The sequence below is a fragment of the Alligator mississippiensis genome, chromosome 11 (genome assembly GCF_030867095.1).
Source record: "Alligator mississippiensis isolate rAllMis1 chromosome 11, rAllMis1, whole genome shotgun sequence".
Lineage (NCBI taxonomy): Eukaryota > Metazoa > Chordata > Crocodylia > Alligatoridae > Alligator > Alligator mississippiensis.
The window spans coordinates 22,683,264-22,706,776 of NC_081834.1; the positions used below are offsets into that span (position 1 = coordinate 22,683,264).

At 42.9% G+C, this 23,513-nt stretch overlaps 1 protein-coding gene across 4 annotated transcripts in view; it reads left to right on the forward strand.

Annotated features, from left to right (window-relative positions):
- The window catches only part of LOC102573625 (tropomodulin-3), a 53,908-nt gene extending 30,395 nt beyond the window's left edge, over positions 1-23,513 (forward strand). For 3 of the 4 annotated variants that reach the window (XM_019477533.2, XM_019477535.2, XM_019477534.2), the window contains exons 4-11: positions 3,465-3,587; positions 3,956-4,045; positions 4,599-4,729; positions 8,700-8,807; positions 10,306-10,449; positions 14,618-14,762; positions 16,395-16,464; positions 17,945-23,513. In XM_019477533.2, coding sequence (XP_019333078.1) covers positions 3,465-3,587; positions 3,956-4,045; positions 4,599-4,729; positions 8,700-8,807; positions 10,306-10,449; positions 14,618-14,762; positions 16,395-16,450 — 797 coding nt within the window. In that variant the 3' untranslated portion in view covers positions 16,451-16,464; positions 17,945-23,513. The remainder of the gene's footprint in view (positions 1-3,464; positions 3,588-3,955; positions 4,046-4,598; positions 4,730-8,699; positions 8,808-10,305; positions 10,450-14,617; positions 14,763-16,394; positions 16,465-17,944) is intronic. The other variant, XM_014606072.3, reaches the window with a different exon arrangement.

Below are 23,513 nucleotides of genomic sequence, written 5' to 3' on the forward strand. Positions count from 1 at the left end.
TAAAAGGGTATGCCTCTTCATAGCAGTCACTTCTTATGCTGTGCACACAGAGATGAAAACTCTCCAGTTGAAATGTAGAAGGACATATATAAGTCCTCATCAAGTTACAATTGCAGAAGAGAAGATGAGTAGAACTGAATTATAAGGCTTAATTGAGTAAGATGTATATTAAAAGAAATAAAGAAGGATCAGTCTCAACTGTTGAATTTTCATGCCCTAACTTCTACTTCCCCTGAAGTTAATTGTGAAAGCTGGTATTTCTGTCAATGCAGGGTGGTGGCTAGTGTTCAAACTTCTTGTCATTGTGCTTAAGAGGAAAGAAAAGTGTGTTAGTTTCAGCTGTTGGCTAAACAGAATGACGTTTAAACTAATATCCTATATTAACATATGGGATGAAATAATCACCATCCAGTGCAGGGTGTCAGGGGCCTTCAGGAAGGCAGTAGCCCTTGACTTCAAGAGGGCCAACTTGAGTTGAGGAGATTGGTAGGAGAGGCACTAGGGTCCTGGAGGATAGGGGAATTGGGTGTCCCAGACAAATAGTCGTTCCTTAAGGAGACTATCCTCCGAGCCCAAGGGGTGACAGTCCCAACGAGAATCAAAGGGGGCAAGAGTGCTCAACAGTCCCCGTAGCTCACCAAAGACATTCAGGAACGCGTGAAAGCCAAAAAGGAGGCGTACACCCAGTGGAAGGGAGGGGCTATCGCCAAAGAGGAGTACACCTCCATCGCTCGGGTCTGTAAGGGGGCTGTTAGGAAAGGTAAGGCAGATATGGGACTAGGGCTAGCATCAAGGACAACAAAAAGTCCTTTTTGAAATACGTAGGCAGTATGAAGAAGGCACTGGATAACGTGGGTCCCCTGCAGGATATGCTAGGTAATCTGCTGGTTGCACTAGAGGAAAAGGCAGACCTTTTAAACAATTTCTTTGCCTCCATTTTTTGTGTGCAGGGACTGGGACTCCCCCACCAAGATTCAGGATAGACTCAGGAGAGACTCCACCAGGCCTAGGGTCAGGGAGGACCGAGTTAGGGAACTTCTGGGGGGGCTGGACGTGTTCAAGTCAGCAGGTCCAATGCCCTCCACCCCAGGGTGCTGAGGGAATTAGTAGGGGTTATCAAGGGGCCCCTGGCATGGCTTTACGAGCACTCATGGTGCTCTCGCCAGGTGACAGATGACTGGAAGAAGGCCAATGTCCTCCCCATTTTCAAAAAAGGGAGGAAGGACCCAGGCAACTATAGGCCTGTTAGTCTTACTTCAATCCTGGGGAAGCTCTTTGAGAAGATTATCCAGGAGCACATCTGAGAAGAACCAGCAGGGGGAATGATGCTCAGGGGCAACCAGCATGGATTCATTAGGGGCAGGTCCTGTCAGACCAACCTGATTGCCTTCTGCGATCAGTTCACAAAGTCATTGGACACAGGTGTCGCGGTGGACGTAGTCTTTCTGGACTTTAGGATGGCCTTCGACACTGTCTCCCACCCCATTCTCATTAAAAAGCTAGGTGACTGTGGCATTGATGCCTACACAGTCAGATGGGTTGCAAATTGGCTGAGGGGCTGCACCCAGAGAGTGGTGGTGGATGGGTCATATTTGACCTGGAGGGATGTGGGCAGTGGAGTCCCCCGTGGCTTGGTCCTTGGGCCCACACTGTTCAATTTCTTTTTTACTGACTTGGACAAGGGGGTGAAAAGCACTGTGTTCAAGTTCGCTGACAACACCAAGATTTGGGGCGAGGTGGGCACACTAGAAGCGCGGGACAGGATACAGCTGGACCTGGACAGGTTACAGGGGTGGGCGAATGAGAATAGGATGGGATTCAATACTGACAAGCACAGGGTAAACAGAATCAGAATGTTTACCACCAAAAAAGTGCATAACTGAATATCTACCTTTATAAAGCTTCAGGTAGTCTAGGACAGGGGTGGACAATTATTTCAGCTGGAGTGCCACTTAATGAGTTTTGGGGAGATGTTGACGGCTGCTCGAGGGCTGGATCCCCCCATCTCCATGGTGCACAGCCCCTGCTGGCAGCAGCATTAGGCAGTGGACCCTCGGCATGCTCATGACCTGCACAAGTGCAGTAGCCCAGTGGTGCATGGCTCCAGCAAGTTTTTGGAGCTGCACGTTGGCAGCAAGGAGCAGAGCCAAGCCAGCCCACCTCTATCGCACAGGGCTCATGTGCAGCTCCTGGGACTTGGGTGCTGCTGGGGGAAGCCCCATGTGATGGAGCCAGCAGTCTGCCCCTGCTTCTTGCCATCATGCTGCTCAGGGAACTCCACCAGGGAGCATGGCTCCCCACCATTTCTGGCAGAGTCCCATGACGTGATGGTAGGGAGCAGGGCCTGGCCACTGGCTCCATCGCGTGGAGCTTTCCTAGCAGTGGCACATGAGTCCTGGGAGCTGCATGCGAGTCCTGCATGATAGAGGTGGGCCAGCCTGGCTTCACTCCTTTTCATCATATGTAGCTCCCAGAACTGGCTGGAGATTTGTGCCGCTAGGTGACTGTGCTCACGCAGGCCACGAGAAGATCGAGGGCCCGCTGCCAACACCAGTGACAGCAGGGGCTGTGTGCCATGGCGGAAGGTGTATGGGGGGGGTCCCCCATATACCCCTCCCCACCCACTCTCACACCTCACAAACCCCACCCACACCATGCTCACCCGAGCTCTGCGCTCCCGGTGCCCTGCTGGGCATGGGCCCCAGGCTCTGTGCTCCTGCCAGCCTCATATTCCACGCTCTCCCCCAGCTGCAGCTTCCCTGCCTGCTGCCTGGGGGAAACACTACAGCAGGGACACGAGCAGGAGCCACTGGAAGCTCAGGAAGCCCAGCACATCCCCTGGCAGTGGCAACAGTGGTTCTGCCCAGAAGCTTTGCATGCCAGCTGGGGTTGGGGCCCTCCCATGCAGGAGGCTGGGAGCTGGGCAGCGTACAATTAATTGGGTGGGCACCTGTAGGCCGGATGAAATGGCCTGGTGGGCTGGGTCCATCCTGTGGGTTGTATTTTGCTCACCCCTGATGTAGGATCTCACATACCTGGTAAGTTCAAGGTACTTACTTTTTAAGCATTTTTTTTCTTCTGATGTTATAGAAAACAGTAGAAAAGAAATATTTAAATTTTTATCAAGCTTTAAAAGGTGCTCTGTAAATGAGGGGCAGGATTCAGGTGCTTCAAAACCTAGATTAATTCTATTTTCCTCTTATTTTCTTTAACCCATCAGAAATAAACATGGCAGAAATTGGTTCCTGTATGTGTAAGAACTGAATCTCAAATGCTGTGCTACCAGCATTCTTGGTTTTCATAATTTATTTCATGGTCATTAGTGAGTGGTGGGGTTCATGCTTATTTCTATAAAGCAAGAGCTCAAACTGGAGACCTACACCTATAGAGTAAGAGGTTTAGCTTTAAAAAAGTAATTAATGTAATGTAATTTCAGACTCTTCTTTTCTTTTCCCACCACCAAGGAAAAATATTTATTCCCAAGAAGAAGACTGTACAGTCATATAAAGAAGAGAAAGTGTCTCTCGATCCAGAATTAGAGGAAGCCTTGACAAGTGCCACAGATACAGAATTATGTGACCTTGCAGGTTAGTTTTTATAGGACAGCAGTGTGTGCATATTCATAAGTCTGATCCCACATACTAAATATTACAGCCTGAAGAGCTGGTTATTCTAAATGCTGGCCCACAGTATGTCATAAGGATTGAGCTGAGTTCTTGGCTGTGGGTATAAGATGTTTGAAGAACTATGGGCCAAATAGAACTAAAGAAAGATATTACTCTAGTTGAAGTCGTCTTTTAATTTTTTTTAATTATTAGCTGGCTTAAAATGAAAATCATGTGAAGAAACAATTGATGGTTTGCAGTCAGCTATAAATATTATTTCAAAAATACGCTTCATGTTTCAAACTTAAGTAGCCAGAAACTATACAATTCTTTTTTTTTTTTTTTTATAGCTATCCTGGGAATGCACAACTTGATATCGAACGCTGATTTCTGTGATATAGTTGGAAGTAGCAATGGTGTTGACAAAGAGAGCTTCTCAAGTAAGTAGTTAGTCAAGACTTAAATAAAAATCTGTGTATAGTAAGGAGTATCCAGCCCTGTTGCTACCACTGTATTAACTATTTAATATACTAATTCTTGCTGCAGAAATAGCATTTAGTTTGCCAGATTTAGTTTGCCAGATTTGAATTATGCTTCTTGTGTGATATGCTAGATGAGCTGGCAAGAGTGAGAATTAAAAGACAAGAATCCTGTTTTGTGAAAAACTCAGAAATGAATGAACAAACATGTTTTATTTATGATTGAGTTTGACCTTTAAGATATGCTTTGTGACCCAATTTCCATCTGATTTCCCCAAAAATTACAGGGGATGCTATCTAGAATGTAGCAGAGAAACTTTAGAGAGCTTCTGAATTTAAATATGGCCAAAAGAGGAAAATATACTCTGGGATGCCTTGGTTTTTTTGGAGGAGGGAATGAGCAAAAATATATATTTTAACAGGTAGCTTATGACTGTTTAGACACAATAGTCAGCATACATACTATTTGTTAAGGTAATAAATCAACCATATGATTTATTGTCTTACATTTTAGATATAGTAAAAGGTGAAAAGATTTTGCCAGTTTTTGATGAACCGCCAAATCCCACAAATGTGGAAGAAGCACTGCAGAGGATTAAAGATAATGACTCTCGTCTTGTTGAAGTGAATCTGAACAATATAAAGGTAACTGTTTGGACATTTTAATAAATGCACTCTGTTTTCTAAAAATAATCTTTCAATATCTTCAGTTCAGTACTTGAAGCTAGCCCCTTATAGACTCACTTTTAAATGTAACAGCTTTCTCAATACATTTTGAATTGTAAAATCTCAGAGTAGGGACTTGGATTCAAAATCTTTATCCTGTACTATTTACATGTCATCTATAAGTGTTATTAAGAACATAGTGATACGTGCGTATAGCATATTACTTGATTCGTATACGATCTGATTAAAGTTGACCCTGCATATAAGTTGACCTCATACTTTCCAAATCAGCTTTAGGAAAAACATTTTTCCCCTAATATAAGTTGACTGGGGAAAGCAGCAAAATAAGGACCTTACCCTTCAGAAAAGCAGACTTCAAGTCACTCAAGGAATTGACAGGCAAGGATCCCCTGGGAGGCCAATCTGAGAGGGAAAGTGGTCCAGGAGAGCTGGTTGTATTTTAAAGAAACCTCCTAAGGGTGCAGAAATAAACCATCCCAACACACAGAAAGACTTGCAAGTATGGAAGACTAGTATGGCTTATTGGGGAACTCTTCAGGGAGCTAAAACACAAAAAGGAAGCTTACAAAAGTGGAAACTTGGACAAACAACTAGGGAGGAGTATAAGAATATTGCTTGGCTATGCCGGGATGAAATCAGGAAGGCAAAAGCGCAATTGGAGTTACAGCTAGCAAGGGATGTGATCAGTAACAAGAAGGGCTTCTACAAGTATGTCAGCAAGAAGAGAAAAATCAGGAAAAGTGCAAGTCCCTTACTAAATGGGGAGGCAACCTAGTGACAAATAATGTGAAATGTCTGAAGTACTCAATGCCTTGTTCACTTCAGTCTTCACAGGCAAGGTCAGTTCCCAGACTACTGCACTGGCAGCACAGTTTGGGGAGAAGGTGAGCAGCCAACAGTGGTGAAAGAACTGATTAGGGACTATTTACAGAAGCTGGATGTGTACAAGTGCATGGGGCTGGATGCAGTGCACTTGAGGGTGCTCAGGAAGTTGGCTGATGTGATTGTAGAGCTGCTGGCCATTATCTGTGAAAATACTTGGTGATTGGGAGAGGTCCAAGATGATTGGAAAAGGGCAAATGTAGTGCCCATCTTCAAGAAAGGGAAGGAGGAGGATCTGGGGAATTACAGGTCAGTTGGCCTTACCTCAGTCCCTGGAAGAATCATGGAGCAGGTCCTCAAGAAATCCATGCCTGAGCACTTGGAGACGGTGATTAGGAAAAGTCAGTATGGATTAATCAAGGGCAAATCATACCTGACTAACCGATTGCCTTCTATGATGAGATGACTGGCTCTGTGGATGTGGGAAGAGCAGTGGACATGATATACCTTGATTTGAGCAAGGTTTTTGATATGGTCTCTCACAGTGTTCTTGCAAACAAGCCAAGGAAGTACAGGTTGGATTGATGGGCTATAAGGTAGATAGAAAACTGTTGGGCTCAAAGGGTAGTAATCAATACATCTGTGTCTAGTTGGCAACCAGTATCAAGTGGACTGCCCTAGCAGTTGGTCTTGCAGCCGGGGAAGATGGTATTGAGTGCACCCTCAGCAGGTTTGCGGAAGATACCAAGCTGTGGGCAGTAGAGTTGTGTGAAACACCATAGTTTCATTTCGATGTCCGTTTTGCAGTTTCAAAGGGACAGTGTTTTGTTTAGTCATTCATTTCATTTCGAAGCACTGTCCAGTTTTGTTTCGTCGAAACTTCTTCATTGTTTCAACATTTTGCCCATGGGCTATAAAGGGGAATCATGAAAATGTCTAAAACTTTGTCATTTCTTGCCTGAATTGGATGATCGTTGCAGGGATGGTAGCCCCTTCTGAGGGCATGAAGCCTCCAAGTTTCAAGGAGTTGGGTGCAGAGGTTTCTCGGAAACTGCATCTCAAACGTCAAAAAGCAAAACTCATGACACTTGCTGGCAGCTGCAGCCTCTGTCATAGAGCGCAGATCTGGGAGCCTGCACCCCCGGGAGGGCTGCAAGGCCGTGCCAGACTCCTTCCTGGGGGTGCAGGCCCCTAGATCTGGACCAGATGACAGGAGGCTGCTGCTGCCACCTGGGACTGGTGCTGGGCACAGCCCACACCCAGAGCCAGGGAAGACTGATGCTGCTGCTGGCCCCAGGCAGCAGCAGCAGCAGCCTCCTGTCATCCGGTCCAGTGATGGGAGGCAGGGGAGAGCCAGGGCTGCGCTCCAAGCAGCTCCGTAGCCCCATGGAGCTCAGCCTGGTGGCAGGAGGTGGAGAGCAGCCTTGGCTCTCCCTGCCTCCCACTGTTGGGCTGCAATCCGTGGGGCTGTGGAGCCGCTTGGAGCACAGCCTTGGCTCTCCTCTGCCTCCCGCCACTGGGCTTCTTTGAAACTCAAAACGTTTAAAAATGTTTAGAGTGCCATTGTTTCGTTTTGAAGCTGTTTCGAAGCTTTTTGTTTGGTTTCGATTTTGCTTTTTCAAGCTTGAAATGCATCAAAACAGCTTCAAAACAAAACACTCAGCAAAGTTTTGTACAGCCCTAGTGGGCAACATTAGATATGCTTGAGCTAGGGCTAGGATTTAGAGAGACCTAGAGAAATTGGAGGATTGGACCAAAAGAAATCTCATGAGGTTCAATAAGGAGAAGTGCAAAGGTTTGCACTTGGGAGGAATCCCATGCACCGGGACAAGCTGGGGACTGACTGACTAAGAATGTGGACAGGTTGGAGAGAGTCCAGTGGAGGGCAGCAAAGAGGGTTCAGGGACTGGGGCACATGGCTTCTGAAGAGAGGCTGGGGGAACTGGGCTTATTTAGTCTGAAGAAGAGAAGACTGAAGGGGGATTTAATAACAGCTTTCAGTTACCTGCAGGGAGGGGTTCCAAAGAGGATGGAATTGGACTGTTCTCACTGGTGGCAGATGACAGAATAAGGAGGAGTGGTCTCAAGTTGCAGCAGGGAAGTTTAGGTTAGATATTAGGGAGAAAAAAAACCTCTCATGAGGAGGGTAGTAAAACGCTGGAACATGTTACCCAGAGAAGCTGTGGAATCTCTATCCTTGGAGGTTTTTAAGATGCAGCTAGAAGAAGCCTTTTTATGATATTTTATGGAAGTTTTTTGAGGGGGGCCAGGGAATATTGACTTATTGGACAATACAGCAAAAGTAGCTGTCTATAATTATGATTATTTCCAGTTATGATTGTGACTGACAAATTTTTAAACAGTATTTATATGAAACAACTTAATATACCTAAACCAATCATCAATAGTTTTGGTTTGCTTTTTTAATATGTCCAAATTATTTCCTGTTTCCACTAAGAATACAAAATCTATGCCACAGTATAAGAATTGCATACAGTAGCTAGACCAGACACAGTATGCACCCATAAAGCCAACAAAATACAGTGTATTGCTATGATGTATACAAAAAGAATAACCAAGTTCTCATCATAGTCATCCAGAATTATTCCATTTGATTCTAATTGCCCAAAATGAACTTCTAGTCTACTTTTGTAAACCTAGTTAAGCAGAACACAAATATTTTAAACAATTTTGCATTCAGAAGGAACTTCTGGTTATTCTTTTCCCTAATCAATATTTCTTGACTTGTGATATACAGCCCACTTCATGAGAGATGCATTAATGTATGCATGCAGCCCTAGTAGAATATTCACCTTGCATACTTGCTCCTTCTAGGACAAGGCACTTTCTAACATTTTCATATGTGGCACTGACTTGGATATAGTAAAGGGTATATAGGTGACTTAAAAAATTACCCTAATGCTCTACTCTGCCCATTTTATACATATCTAAACCTCTGCTGTGGGACTAGGCTTTTTGACAATAATTAAAATTTAGTGTTCAGGTATGTTTACATATAGAAAGAATAAGATAACGTGAAGAGTTGTGCTGGAAAAAAATCTTAAAAGTGGAGATTCTCAAGAATGTAAAATATTTTTAATTCAAGAACATCCCGATTCCAACGCTGAAAGAATTTGCAAAGGCTTTGGAAACCAACACTCATGTGGAGAAATTCAGCCTTGCAGCTACTCGAAGCAATGACCCTGTTGCTGTTGTAAGTTAAACTATTGTTTTCAGCCAATACTATATGGTTGGGAAGAGGCAGGGGGAAAATTTGACTGAAATGAAATCTATTCGAAGGTCCTAGTAGTTGGAAGATTATAACAATTTAATTCCCTTGTATTTGGAAGTAAAATATTGCTAAATGCACCCCAGCTGCATCTCATTGGGCAAGCACATTACCATGTCATGAATATGCCAGAGTGCCTTAACTACAATATAAATGAAACTTGGTACTCCGGCCTTTTCGTGCTTTCTATTTTGTGCGAGATTCCCAGGTAGACCTCCTTCCCTCCTAACAACTGATTCCCCCTTGCTTGGATGTCAGTGCTTCATTCCAGGAACCAGTAATGTCTACAGAACTTGGTTTAAAGGAGCTCTTCTCTTAAAAAACAGAATTGTGAATACCTATATTATAAGATTCTATGCTGAACACAGTTTCTGTAGCAGGCAGATCAAAAAAAAAAAAGATTTTGTAACATGTATTGACTTAATATTGATATTCTGTCCTAATTGTGAAATTTTAAATCAAGGTTGTCTCAAGATCTCTATTTGGTTGGTAAATAAACTCAAATGCTAGATATTTGTATTCTTTGCTTCTGTACATTTCCCCCCCCCCATTAAGTTGAAACCTTTTATCCAGTAATGCCTTAACATTTCAAATAAATTCAAAATCAGACTTTCCTGCAAAATAAAGATCTCTGGTTCTGCATTAAGTTTTTTTTTCATTTCAGATTTGGAACAGAAATAAATTTGAAACATCCTGTGAATAGTTTTAGAAAATTTCATTTTAGATTTATCAAAATAAGTTGTCAATTAAACCGAAGTATTTTATTCAAATTTTTTATCTCATTGTAGCTTGTATGTTTTATAATACATATTACAAAAAACTATTGTAAAAACAAGTTTACATCTTACTGAAATGTTTGTTTTAATTTTTTTAGATTTTGTCAAAAAGATTGAAAGGTTTCCATTTTCCACTGAAACCATTTTCTAAGTAGCTCTCACCTTGGTGATTGACTTTAAAAGCCATTCTCTCTTGCATTTTCTTCTTTTAACAAATGGCAGACATAAGTATTCTGGAAGTCATATTTGCTGCCTGTAAATCACTCAGATCTAATTTCATCTGCTGTGTGAACAGGCTTGTTATATCTTTCATTGTTTACTTTGAGCAGCTTTGTATTATTTCACTGGGCACCACAGAACTTTCTGCAAAGCTTACAAAGTGGATGTGGTCCAATATGCTAATTTCAGACGATTTATATTCTGTGTAGGCTCTAGTTTGTAGCAAGTGAAGGACACAGACCCTTTAATTGTGTACTGTACCAGTGAAACTTGTCTACATTGGAGAAGGCTGGTTGTAGAGTCATCTTCCATTCTCAAAAAGCTGTAAACTTATGTGTTTACTTAAACTCCCACTTTACCCCTGCATGTGTAGTTGATTGTAGTGTCACTTGTAATTAAATCGTAATGAACATTTCCTGCATTTCAAGGCTTTTGCTGATATGCTGAGAGTAAACAAAACATTGAGAAGTCTAAATATAGAATCCAACTTCATCACTGGAGCTGGCATTCTGGCACTGACTGATGCACTAAAAGAGAATGAAACCTTGACAGAGATCAAAATCAATAACCAGGTAAGTGAGCCAATCGTATGTTTATAGTTGCATTGCTGCAGACATGCTGTTTTCCCTATGTGACACATTTGATGGAACAGATACTCATTTGTAATAGATTCACGTACATTTTTGAAGACAAGCTAAGTGTCTTACAGGATTTGATGTACTACTTTTTTATAACTTATTCATAAATCTTTGTTCCAGAGTGTTTTTTCTAGTCAGAAGCAGGGATGTTAAAAATGGACAATGTTAATCTGAAATAGGACAAAGCTGGAGGAAGAGATGAATTCATAAAGCTCCCATGCATCATCATTGATGATAAAGCGTGAAAAAGAGTGTCTGTGTATAGTGATGATCAAACAGTGTCTTAGTCAGGATTGGCTAACTGGGAATCCTGCTGACCCCACAAAATAAAAATGCAATGGGAATTACATTTTAGCAGTGAAAGAAGCCAAGGGACCTTTAAAATCTAGGTAGAAATAAGAGGAGATGGATGAACAGTTGTATCATGTTACACTGCCTCCTTCCTCACCTTCTAGTGGAATGAAACTGGGTATTTGAAAGAGCCACAGCCTGGAAAGGGCACAGAACCTGGTACCTGACAACTGTGAGCTGTAGAGAGCAAGGATTCAGCACAGACAGTTCGTTCAGTTCCTCCTGGAGCCTCACAGCTGATGTTATAGCCTTACAAAGGTCCAAGGCTAGTCATTTGATGAAAAGTGCCAACTCTGTCTCTCAAGTCTTGGGTGCTTTCTGTTGTGAGAGAATGGGGCAAGATACCATATTTACTCAAATAGAGTACACCCCTGATTATAAGACCGCCCCCCCCCAATTAGATTCCATATATGGAAAACATACATTTGTTATAGTTTTCCAGGTATAGAATCTAATTTTTTGGAGGTTTGCCTTGAATTTGTCCCCCTCCCACTGCTACAGCAGGGAAAATAAATCTGGGTAGCCCTTTGCTCTCTGCTTCTCCCCAGTTTTTTTCCAACAGTCCCTTCCCCTCTCCATACTATAAGACCCTGCTCTCCCCAAGCACATGAAAGTAAGGAGCAAATTTGAAAACAATAACCTTGAAATTAAGCATGGCAGTAGTGATTTGCCTATAGGTACTTATAGACTGTTTATCCAGAATTGATGCACGTTACCTCTTTTGAAAACTGCTGGAAGTTTTAGCACAGGTACTCCATAAACACTTTTTAAAAAGCACTTCGGCAGCTACTTGTACACTACAGTACAAACTATGCATGATATTAGTCCAGAGGCAAAGGCTTGTGATTTTACCACGTACTTCATTGGGCTGGGTCCCACTAGAGTCAACAGCATTTCAAACCAGTGACCCCACAGCTCAGCACTGCTTAGTGTGTGTGTGTGTGTGTGTGTGTGTGTGTGTGTGTGTGTGTGTGTGTGTGTGTACTCCAGATTCTCTCCCCTGCCTGCTCCCCTCCCAAGGATCCACGTGCTAATTAGCCCCCACTCATGACTGGACCCGGGTGTTCCTGTCAAGTCCTGGCATGCTTCAAAGATTTATATGCATGAGGTGCAGGGCAACCTGATCAGGCTTCACCTCATGGAGGGTGGAGGCACATTAATCATATGCGCCAGGGCTGAGAGGGTGGTGACAGAGGCATTCTGAGTGAACTGTATGCAGTGTTGTGATGCAGCATGATGAGAAAAAGAATCAGCAGTCATGGGGACTGCATGCAATGGGCACTACCATATGTCTTATTCATATGGGCTGCACTAGGTTCCCATCAGCATGTTTGCCCAATGTGGGCCAGGTGTCTTATAGTCAAGCTCAGTGTTGGCTGCATGACTGCATTTAATCAGTATCATAGTTGGTTTCCATTGTTAAGCACATGCTGCTTTTGACAGCAGTTTAATGATAGACATTGTATTTAGTGAGATTCCCTTGTATGTGATTATAAGAAGACCGGCTCTTTCTCTCCATGCCAATGAGTGGGGAGGGGAGGTGTTGAGGACCTCATCTTGTATTCAAGTAAATATGTGTTTGTCATTCTTCTCTCCTAACTTCTGCCAGCTGCAGGAAGCTCTTGTGTGGTTCTCCAGCCCCATACTTTCAGTATCTGGGCAGGCTTGTTTAAAATGTCTTGGCTAAAATGCTAACTAACACCTTTGGAACTTGCATGTAGACAGGACAAACTATTCTGGCCTGCATTACCGGTCAGACAACATTAGGGCCAAGCCTAGGACTGACCATGACCATCTAATGCTTGTTAAGGCATATTTTGCTTTGTCAGCAATGAGGTTTTAAAACACATTAACTAATACTTTTTCTCCCCTCTCACCCCCAAGTCTAGACAGATCCTTGCCAGATTGTGAAATGAGGCTTATTATGCCTGTTTTCTAGAGTGTTGTCCCTAGGGCTCCTATACATTTCCACAAATAAAGCCATAACTTTATTTCTTTCTGAAGCATCCTTATTAGGGAGCTGGGCTCCAGGCCCTTTCCAAGTGGGAAGCATGGAAAGTTGATGGTAATTGCCCTGTAGATGTCATTGCTTGGAATCAGGAGTGCTAAATATGTTATTCTGTTAACTGTTCCTGATGTACTTTAAATATTGATTTGACTGAAAGTTATACAGGCTGTAACTTCAGACTGTTTTCATTGATTGAAGATAGTTTTAGCCCAGAACAGTCATATCTACCCAGACAGACAGCATTAGAAATTCCAGAGGAAAACATTAGGTATCATCAAAAAATCCCATAACTTAATAAATAATTTGAGGTCATGGTTCTTATGTCTTAATGAAAATGGTCAGTCCTTTTTCTTCTTAATTTTGTGTTCTAAATAAACTTCAAACTTAGTGTTCTAAGCAAGTAGCACTTTATCAGAGACTCCCCATTATATTGCATTTTTAAAAGAAAGAGATTGCACTTACTCTTCAGTTGTGACAGCAGTAGGAGAGACCTTGTTTTTACAGAGTAAGCAATACATGGGCGGAATAGGTCCTACAAATTTGGATAACATTTCCTTTCTTTTCCCTTTGTGATGGTAGCCTGGCAGGTCCAGAAAATGTCAAAAGGGCACTACCAACAACTATAAACTAGATGGTATGGGACCAATGTTCCCTCTAAGCAGTAGCAATCCATGAGTGCGCCGCCTCAGTCTGGCATGGGACACTTGTCAGAGGGGGCTGGTGGCTGGGGCCAGGGGACTGGAGGGAGGTGCCAGAGGCTGGGGCTGGAGCCGAGGGGCTGGAGCCAAGGGGCCAGAGGCTGGTGTCTGGAGCCGGGGGACCAGAGGGAGGGGCCGGGGGCTGGGGCCGAGGGAGCAGGGGGCTGGAGCCGAGGGGCTGGGGCTGGGGCCTGGCATGTGCTCCGCCAGCTCCGGGGAAGTGCTCCACTCCCCCGCATCAGGGCTGGGGAGTGGAGCACTTCCCCAGAGCTGGCGGAGCACATGCCAGGCCCCCGCCCCAGCCTCCACCCCTCCCTTGCCTCACCTCAGGGAGGAGGCACTGCTTGCCCTGAGTGAGGCTCTTCTGGCTCTGGGACACTGCTCCGCTCCCCTGCATGGCCTCGGGGGGCGTGTCCCGGAGCCGGTGGAACTGCATTCGGGGCAGACAGCATTTCCTCCCTGAGGTGAGGCAAGGAAGGGATGGAGGCTGGGGCGGGCTCTGCCGGCACCGGGGAACTGCTCCACTCGTGGGCCCTGATGCGGGGTAGTGGAGCGCTTCCCCGGAGCCGGTGAAAACCGCGCCAGGCTCTGGCCCCAGCCTCTCAGCCACACTTTTTTAGTTGTGTGCAGCCGCACACATGCGCGCTTTAGAGGGAACCTTGCATGGGACTCTTCCTGACTGCACAGTGCCCGTAAGGATACACAAGAACTTGGGCAAGCTTGAGATGGGTACAAACAACAATGTGCAGAAAGGGGACTAGCTCTGGGAAGGAGAAAGATAGTGTGTAACTGATGAAAATATATGAAAGTGGGACTACTCCTCTAGGTGTAAGTTTTAAAAAGGAAACAAAAACAAATGTTCTTAAAGTTGGTGCCAAGTTGCTATAGGGACTGGTGCTCTGAAGTACGTAGAAACACCTACACTCTGAATTTCTCTGATCAAAACAGAAATTGCTATCTAGAAGTGAAACATCTTCATCATATAGTTATTTCCTGTTTAAAAAAAATAAAAAACTAATATTGAAATGTTAATGTTTGTTAACAGAGGCAGCAGTTGGGACAACCTGTAGAAATGGAAATTGCCAAGATGCTTGAGGAGAACACACAGATCCTTAAATTCGGATACCAGTTCACACAACAGGGACCACGGACCAAGGCAGCTGCAGCTATCACAAAAAATAATGATTTGGGTAAGACCAGTTTGTAGAGAGACTGATGAATGACCTTATTGGCACAGGAGTCAGGGTAGGTTTGCTTTGCATTTTAGTGGATTTGCTCAGGATAAAAAGATGCAGGTAAAACTTTCAGTTTTCTTCTGCACTTGAGTCTTGCTTTCATTTATGCTGTTTCTTCCTCTTACTCACTTCTAATGACATCTCTGTGTCTCTAGGCTGGAGTCCAGAATTCTTCTGGCGGTAGCATGAAAAATGAGAATTCCAGATAAGGTTTAACTAAAAAGAGCATACTGATCAGTTAAACTCGCATTTGGTTTGGGCCAGAATAAGTTTAGCATTTTCTTAAAAGGCCACTGTGAAATTGTGAGTTAAAAAGTGTAGCCTTCTCTCTCTCTTCTTTTCCACTTCACCCCATTGTTTATTACTCCAGTTGGGAGACTAATCCAGTCCCTGGTACCAGGATACATTTCTACAGAAGGCTAACCAACTCGGTGAGAGATGAGAACTCAAGTCACTCCTAAAAGAGTACTCTAGAAATGTGAACCCTCTAGCTATAAATCAAATGAATATGAGAAGTGTGGTTAAAACAGGAATGCCTCTTTACCTTTTTCACTGTGTACAGTCTAAATTCCTGGTTAGAGAGATGCACCATGATGCAAGAGAGGCCATGAGCCAGGCAGCTTAGAAGATGTTGCACAAGAACTTGAGGGGGAAGTGAGGGACCATTGTTTAGGGCCCATGGTGTAGAAAGCTTGGAAATGAGTCAAGAGATGCCATTTGAGGAAAGCTAGCCTGAGGGTGGTAAGGTTGCTCTGAGAGGGTCAAGGAAGGAGGAGGAGGCATAGGAGATGTCACAACCCAATGATTTTGGTGCCTCGGCACGATGGAATTTTCCCGCCACACGAGAGCCTCTTGCACAGCAAAGGTTTTCTGCTGCAGCAGAAAACCCTGGTGCAAGAGAGTTCCACCATTTCGTATGTAAATTTGTATCCCACTATTGGCCAGTTCTAAATTATTCCTATGTGGCGGTTAGTAATTGGCTTGCTAGCCGTTTAAAATCTCGTGCAACTTCCGCCCAAGTCGGAGAACTTTGAGCATGCTGCAGAGTGCTAAAGACATCTGACTTGCGGCTGAGTTGATCGATAGACTGATCATCTATCGATTCTTCTCCTTGTCGCCGAGCGCAATCCTCGACATACCCTTTCCCTGCCGGCTTAATACGGGTTCGCTGGCCTGAGCCTTGCCAGCTGGAGCAACTCACATAGTTGTTTAAGCGACCAGATCACCTGCGTCACGGCTACAAGCAGCGTAAGTAAAAGTTTTTGCAACCAGTAAGCTTTGTCTGCCTCTCCATTCACCAGCCCGCCCAGTAAACGAATAATTTCTAAATCACCTCGTGTCGGCTTCAGCCGTCCGAGACAGGAGAGACCTCAGTTGAAGGATACAGGAAAGCTGCATAAATACCTCAAGAGAGCCTAGATTTTGAAGCCAGCAGTTGGATCTTTTTCTCTTATTTTAAGTGCTGCTCTGCTTGCCTTGAACTTCCCTCTTTTTTTCTATGAGTTCTTATTTCAGCATTTAATTGTTGGAAATCTATTTTTATATTCTCTTTTGATATCTTGCCTTTTTTTCCTCTTGCTTTCTTAGTCTGGAGTGTGCAAGTAAAAATTTCTGCAAATGCCCTTTCATCTCTCCAGCCCTGAAGCTACAGAGACAGGTTATTGTGAATACCCATTTGGGTATCGAGCTCTGAAACTGTGATGTTTAAAGTCTCGCATCACTGTCTTTGTATGTTTCTTCTGAAAAATTAAGTAGACTTTCTGTCATGATTTTGTGCTGTACTGCACCCTGTTTTTGTTTGCTTGAGATTTCTGTACAAATCAGTTTTAACTGCATGACTGGAGAAGTCAGTAGTGTGAATGAACCATCCATTTTTGCAATCTAACTAGAAACAGATATTAATGAAATGTACAGTACACCAGTTTTTACTGTAAAACAAACATACTCCAGTCATTCAGTGAACCCAGCATATTGTTCAACTCTAAACACCATGTGATCTTTATTAACTTTACTCACTAATCCTGTGTTGCTTTTATAACATCATTTCAGGAGGTCTGCAAACCAATTCACTCCTTTAACAATTAACTGAAGATTTTATCAAGTTGCTGAACATATCCTAAGATTTTTTTCACTAAATGTGTGATATCTTGGGGCATATTACAAAATTACTCTGTTCACTATTGAAGTACAATCACTAATTAAAACTATAATTCACCACCTCTTAAGTTTGCTTACTAGACTAGAGTGTTGCAAGATTAACACATTTTATTTTTTACTATACAAATATTTTATGGTATTCATAGGTATCAGAATATAATATTCCAAGTTGCTAATGAATAAATTCAAAATCCTGGGTAATGTTAAGTGTTATTTAATAGGGCTGTGCAAAACAGCATCGTTCCATTTCAACTTCCATTTCACTATTTCAACGGGACAGTGTTTTGTTTTGAGTTTTGTTTCGTCAAAACTGTTTCGCTGTTTCAACGTTTTGCCCATAGGCTATAATGGGGAAGCACGAAATGGACTATAACTTTGTCAGTTCTTGATTGATTCGGATGAAACTTGCAGCAATGGTAGCCCCTTCTGAGGCCATGAACCCTGTCAAGTTTCAAGGAGATTGGTGCAAGGGTTTGTGGGAAACTACATCTCACGCTGCTGACAAGCAAAACTTGTGACATAGGTGACAGAAAGCAGGCCAGTTCAAACAATTCTGCTTTTTATGTTGTTTTCCCATCCCTTCCCCAGAGCACTGGGATTGGAAGGGACATCAGGATAGAATCATAGTCACTGGCCAGCTATACATAGTCGATATCAAAGCAGTCCTTCCCCGTCTTCCCCCTCCCTCTCCTTACTTTGTTTCCGTGCAGGCAAGCCCAGCTTGAGCTTCGAAACTCAAAATGTTTCGAAACTTTCTAAATGTTTTGACTGGCCTCATTTTGTTTCGAAGCTGTTCCTTTCGTTTAGCTGTTTCAAGCTCGAAACTAGTCGAAACAGCTGGCAAAATTTCGCACAGCCCTATTAATTAACTATTTGGTTTGACCAGTAGTGGTTAGCTTGGGTATTGGTGTCTTATGGAAATCCTTAAAGAAGTTACAATTGAAATGTGTAATTTTGTTTTTATTTTCTTATGAATGCAGTTCGCAAGAGAAGGATTGAAGGAGACCATCAATAAATCTTGCTGCTGCCAGAATGGATTGTGTGAAGATGTCATAGATCTTCAAGGCTCATTGTGGGCTTGGCAGTCTCTGACTTCATTTATCTGGGTAGAAGGGAAAAGACTGGAAACCCCATTCCTTTTTTGTAAAATTACATTAATTATCTGCGTGGTATGCATCACATTTCTCAGTTTCAGGCATAGTACCTGCACCTGACTGCAGAGATCAGGTTTTTTAAAAGAACTTTTTTATATTTCAAGACTTCCTACTATACTTTCCGCTAAAATGATGTAAATTCAGAAATCAATGGAGTGGTTGTCTATTCAAAGAATGCCACGTGAAGGATCAGTGGGTAAATAACAAAAACAATTGGAGTATGTTTCTGATAGAAAAGCTAGGGTGGTTATTTAAGTGGAAGGATTTGTATTTTTTTTTTTATTTTTTTTTTTTTTTTAGAACAATGGTTTAGTGAAAAGGGATTCTTCATGCAGAACAACTGGGCTCTTTGTAGCTATTCAGCCTTGTTCATATGAACTTAAAGATTAATTTTTCACAGCTATCACAGTTGCAGTTCTATTTTTTATGTTCTTGATCAGGTTAAAATGCTTTAATACTGTGATTAAGCTTGAAAGTTGTCTGTTTTTAAAACAAAATTAATTGGATAAGGACTTCTACTTTTTTTCAACATTCAGGAAACTAATATAAAGTGAAGATGCCTTGAAAAATTGACAGTGTCTGTACTAAACCAAAAAGCCTCCAAAACAGCTTATGCTGGAAAATATTCTGAGACTGTACTTTGCTCTGATGTGTCTAAACTGAGCTTTAGATTTGATTTTTGTATGTTCCTCAGCATTGTTTAGGGTATAGCATTCTTTCTTTTAAAAATATCTATATCTAAATATAGTAAAAAGCATAGGAGTTTTCTAGAAGTAGTGGACATGCATTCTTTAAGAAATGCTGACTAGTGGGTGCTGAAAAAGCAATCTTACGAACTGTAAAAATCCTACGGTCCCTGGTGGTAGTTAGTTGGTTATTCTGTTTGTTAAACTAAAATCAGTCATACTTCCTTCCATATAAAATGGTGACAACTGTATCAGACAAGTTTTCGTCTGTCACAATGATAAAAGGTCTTTCTGGTCCACTGACTTATGGTCCTATTGTCATGATGTAAACTATGCTGAAACTTACTAGTTCTAACAAATTTCTAATGTGTTGGACAGTATATTCACAATATTATTCGAGACCATTTATTGAAGATAGGCATTTAGTCAAATGTGTCACTGCAAATGTTGTCAAGTTCTATATCTTCAAAAACTAACTGGGTGACAAAAGTCACTTCACTTTTAGTACTAAATAGAAGTGGACTTTTTGGGGGTATTGTGAAATTTAAATAGTTTTTACTCGTGCTGTTTTTTTGAATTGCACTGTATGAAATGCTACAATGTTGCCCATTATGCAATAAAAGTAGAAGCAGGTTCTAAGGAACCAGACAACTACATTTATAGTGGCACACAATTCAAACGTTGTAAGTGTCAATATCCTTAAAATGATCATAATTATGGTGAGTTTATATAAACTATGTATTGGGGATGTGAAAGAAAAATGTCTAGAACAGATTTATGCATCATATTTAGAGAAACTTACACTGTAATTGTGCCCACATGTTCTGTTATAAATCACATTTTTTTGGTTTTGCTCTTTTCTCTGAAAATGACTTTAAACTTGTGGCATGTGTACAATGACTTTTAAGCTATGAACCTCCAATGAAGATGTAAATACCTAGGTTTATAAGGGTAGAAAAATTAGCGATTTTTGTGGTTCATTCTAAATGAACCTATTATAGCCTAGATAGCTATGTAATCTTGCAAGAATGAAAAGGAAGTTGGGACAATTTCTATTAAAACCAAAGATATCTTACATTCGCACGCTGCTCAGTAGCCAGAAATTGTTATTGGTCATAAAAAGAGTGCTCCTTTTTGTCTTTTGGCTTACAGTAATTTACATAATTTAAGAGGTCTTTGAAAGATGCTGTTCTGACGTTTGAGTTCATAAATATTTGCTTCCAAACATGAATTAAAAGCTAAGTGTCTTTTCAAGAAATGGTGCTGTACAGATGTGGCCAAAGCATAGTATACATGTAACCTGTCTCAAACTGTATGTTTAAGGTGCCTAATTTATAAAACACCAAGTAACCATTTTGTGTCAAATAATCAAACTGTAAAACTTTCCTTCTGTCTGCTTAAAGGCGCTGCATATCCCTCAAATCTGTTCCTGTTATTTGTTTGATCAACAGTTATGCAAATTTGCTAGCTACTGTGTATTCTAATCCAGGTGGAAAATGATACACTGGGATGGACTGGGTAATGAAAAATTAGTCTGTTGCCTGTTTGAATTAAGTCTGGCTCCTTTATGGTCTAAGTGCAAATCAGTGGCTTAGGATAAAGTGGTCAAGAGTTTTGTTATAATTAAAGTAGCAGACCACCTTGTGCCAGCCCTTACTAGTGTAACCAGCATAATCCTATTGAAATAAATAGGTGCAGCTCCGTAGACATCCACTGAGCATTTGGCTACCCATTGGCAATCTAAGCAGAGAAAAGTCAGACAGATTGGACATGGAGAATAAACTATTTGGCCATAGAGGATTATCCCTTCAAGTTAGGTTTGAGGCATTTTTGGCAGGGGAACAGGGAGAAACTTCAGTGTTTGCTGCCTTTCGTGCCTGTGGTATACCTTTTCTGGGGATAAATGAAGGTAGGAATCTAGCTTCCAGTGAGTAACCCTAAACAGACTCAGAAAGCAGAGCTAACTTTCAGATTTACTGGTTTCAAATATATAGTAAAGACTTGAATATGATAAGTACATATGGTATTGATTTTTGTAATAAATTAGCATATATACTGGGCCTGTTTCCCAAAAGACATGACATTTGTGTGCTTTTTAAGCTTGGTTCTTGGTCAAGTAACTTCAGTTTTGAAAACAGGCATTAATCTTGGAAAACAATCAAATGACCACATGTTCTGTTGTTTGTCTTGGGTTCTATCCTCAAGGAAGAGAATCATGGACTGAATATATTCCCAAAACCTTTTGTAAACTCTCTTCTTCCAATTGCACTCTAGAGAAATGGTCTCATTGTCTCCACAGCTTTTTTGGTATGTATAATATTGTTTGTAAGCTACAAACAATGGTCTGTTCAATTTAAATTTCCATGAAGGAAATGCAAATTGAGTATGTCAGCATATCAGCACTCTATGCTGTTGAATTGTAATACAGTAAAATGTCTGAAGAATCAAAATACGGTTTGGTTTGGTTTTTTAATAGTATTCAGAAAGGTGAATCTTGTATGTGCTTCAAGCTATTGCTGGTATTTGTCATGTGGAAAGTATTAGTTCAGTGCATGGCAGAAAAGAGCACTGACTAGTATAAAATGTCCATAGTAATAGTGATAAACTACTCTTAACCCAGTCCAAACATTTAAGCCAGTGGCTAGATATAAAAATCTTAATTACTTTCTGCTGGTTCAACTTATATAGCAGCACAAAGGTTGTAGCCTTGCCCTAGACATTGCAAACAGTATGTTCCACTACTTTCCATTTCTCCAAGGTGCTTTATCATGGCAGGGTGTGCTAGACAGAGAGTGGGGTTGGGGGACCCAGATGAGGTGAAACAACTTTTTCAGTACAGCTACCCCTTTAGACACTGGCAGAATCGGAGTTTGCAACTTGAAATTGCACAAATACATAGGCATAGCAGGATTCGGTTTTTTATCAATAAACATTGATCAATGGCGATTCCACCGCGTGGTCCCAGACTGACGGAAAAATATTTCCTGTGGCAATAATCAAAATTAACATAGAAGTGACTGTAACAAGAAACCCTTACCCCTGTTACTGGCCAGTGGAAAAAGATGCGGAGGGACAGTGTGGAGAGGTTAAATGGGAAAACAGTGGATGGCCTGATGACCAGGGATCCTGGTTTTCCCTGATAAAAAAAGTCACAAATTCTCTGCTAAAAAATTTCATATTCTCTGTTAACCCCCCCCCCCAATCTATGATTAAAATAACACCCCCCACCCCTCCCCCGGTCCTGCTGGTGCCACTCACATTCTCCCCACTGCCCACCCAGCCCTCCCAGAGCAGGTCCCTGGCTGCTAAGGCTACAGGGTCCTGGCTCTGGGTCCGCAACCAGGCAGGAGGCAGCGGCTGCTGCAGTAGAGTGGAGCCCCCTGCTGTGAGCTTGGGCAGGGGAGGCCAGCTCCCTGCTGCTGCACGCACTCTCCAGGGGGCAGGGGGGACCCATGCCCCCTGATCTGTGCATGGGGCAGGCACAGGCTGCGAGCTCAGGCTCCCACCCTGCTGCTCTACCCTGGGGCCTCCACAGCCCAGCACGCATAACCCAGCACAGCAGGGCTGTGTGGAGAAGCTGCCTGCCACTGCAAGCCTGGCGCTGCTCTGGCTGGCAACATGCTTCCACGCATGGCTGCAGTGAGGGCAGCAGCACAGCGTTGCACCAATCAAAGCTACCCCGCACACAGTGGAGGCATCATCAGGGCAGCACGGAGCTTGTAACAGCAAGCAACTTCTCTGCGTGGGCCCGCTGTTCCCAGCCGCACTGGGTTGTGCCCACTGGGATGCAGAGGTCCCAGGGAAGGGCAGGAGCTTGAGCCCATAGCCCATGTCCTCCCCCACTACCTGCCCCATGCACAGATCTGGGGGGGCACAGATTCCCCCTTGCCCCTTGGGATTGCGTGCAGTACTGGGGAGCCAGCCCCCCCCAACAAGCTGCCCACAACCCTGTCCCACTTTTCACTGGGGCCCTGCAGCAGCACATTGCAGCCCCAAGCCCCATGCACCGCCTGGCTGGGCAGCAGCCCCAGCCCTGACCCCACAGGAGCTCAATACCTTCCCCCCCCAACCTACTTACCTGCAGGAGCTGCTCTCCAGGCTGCTTGGGGCCATGTGCATGATGTACATACACATGGTGCCCCCTGCCTGACCTCCTTTCTCCTGCTCCCTCCCAGGCCCCTGCAGGCTGGAACTGTGCCAGCCTGCAGGGAGCTCATCGCAAAACTGCAAAATCTGTGGGCTTCTCCGGTAAAATGAGAAATCTGCGTTTGCCTCCGGCAAAAGGTAAAATCTGCAGCTTACTCCATTTTTTTCGTGGGAAATGGAAAACCTGGGTCTCTGCTGATGCCACCTGGTTTCACAGGTGTCAGAAATAGGCTGAAGGGAGATAACAGACTACTTAAACCCTTGCCCCAAAGCCCATTGGGGGGGGGGCGGGGAGGGAGGGGGAGAGAGTATTTGAGGCTCCAGCCCCATGGCAGCAGGGTTTTGCCTAGGCCAGACCAGCTAAGCTGAATGAACAATGATTTAAAGCAGGTATGATTTATGGATATATACTTTTTATGTTTTGACGTGATTTTTATAAAGCTTTTACCAGTATACCGTCATTATCATTGCTAAATTGTCTACCCCCCACATCCCTAATTTTGCACAATCCTGAAAGTGTAAATTGATAAAAATCTAAATAAATGCTTAAAAATAAACCTCAA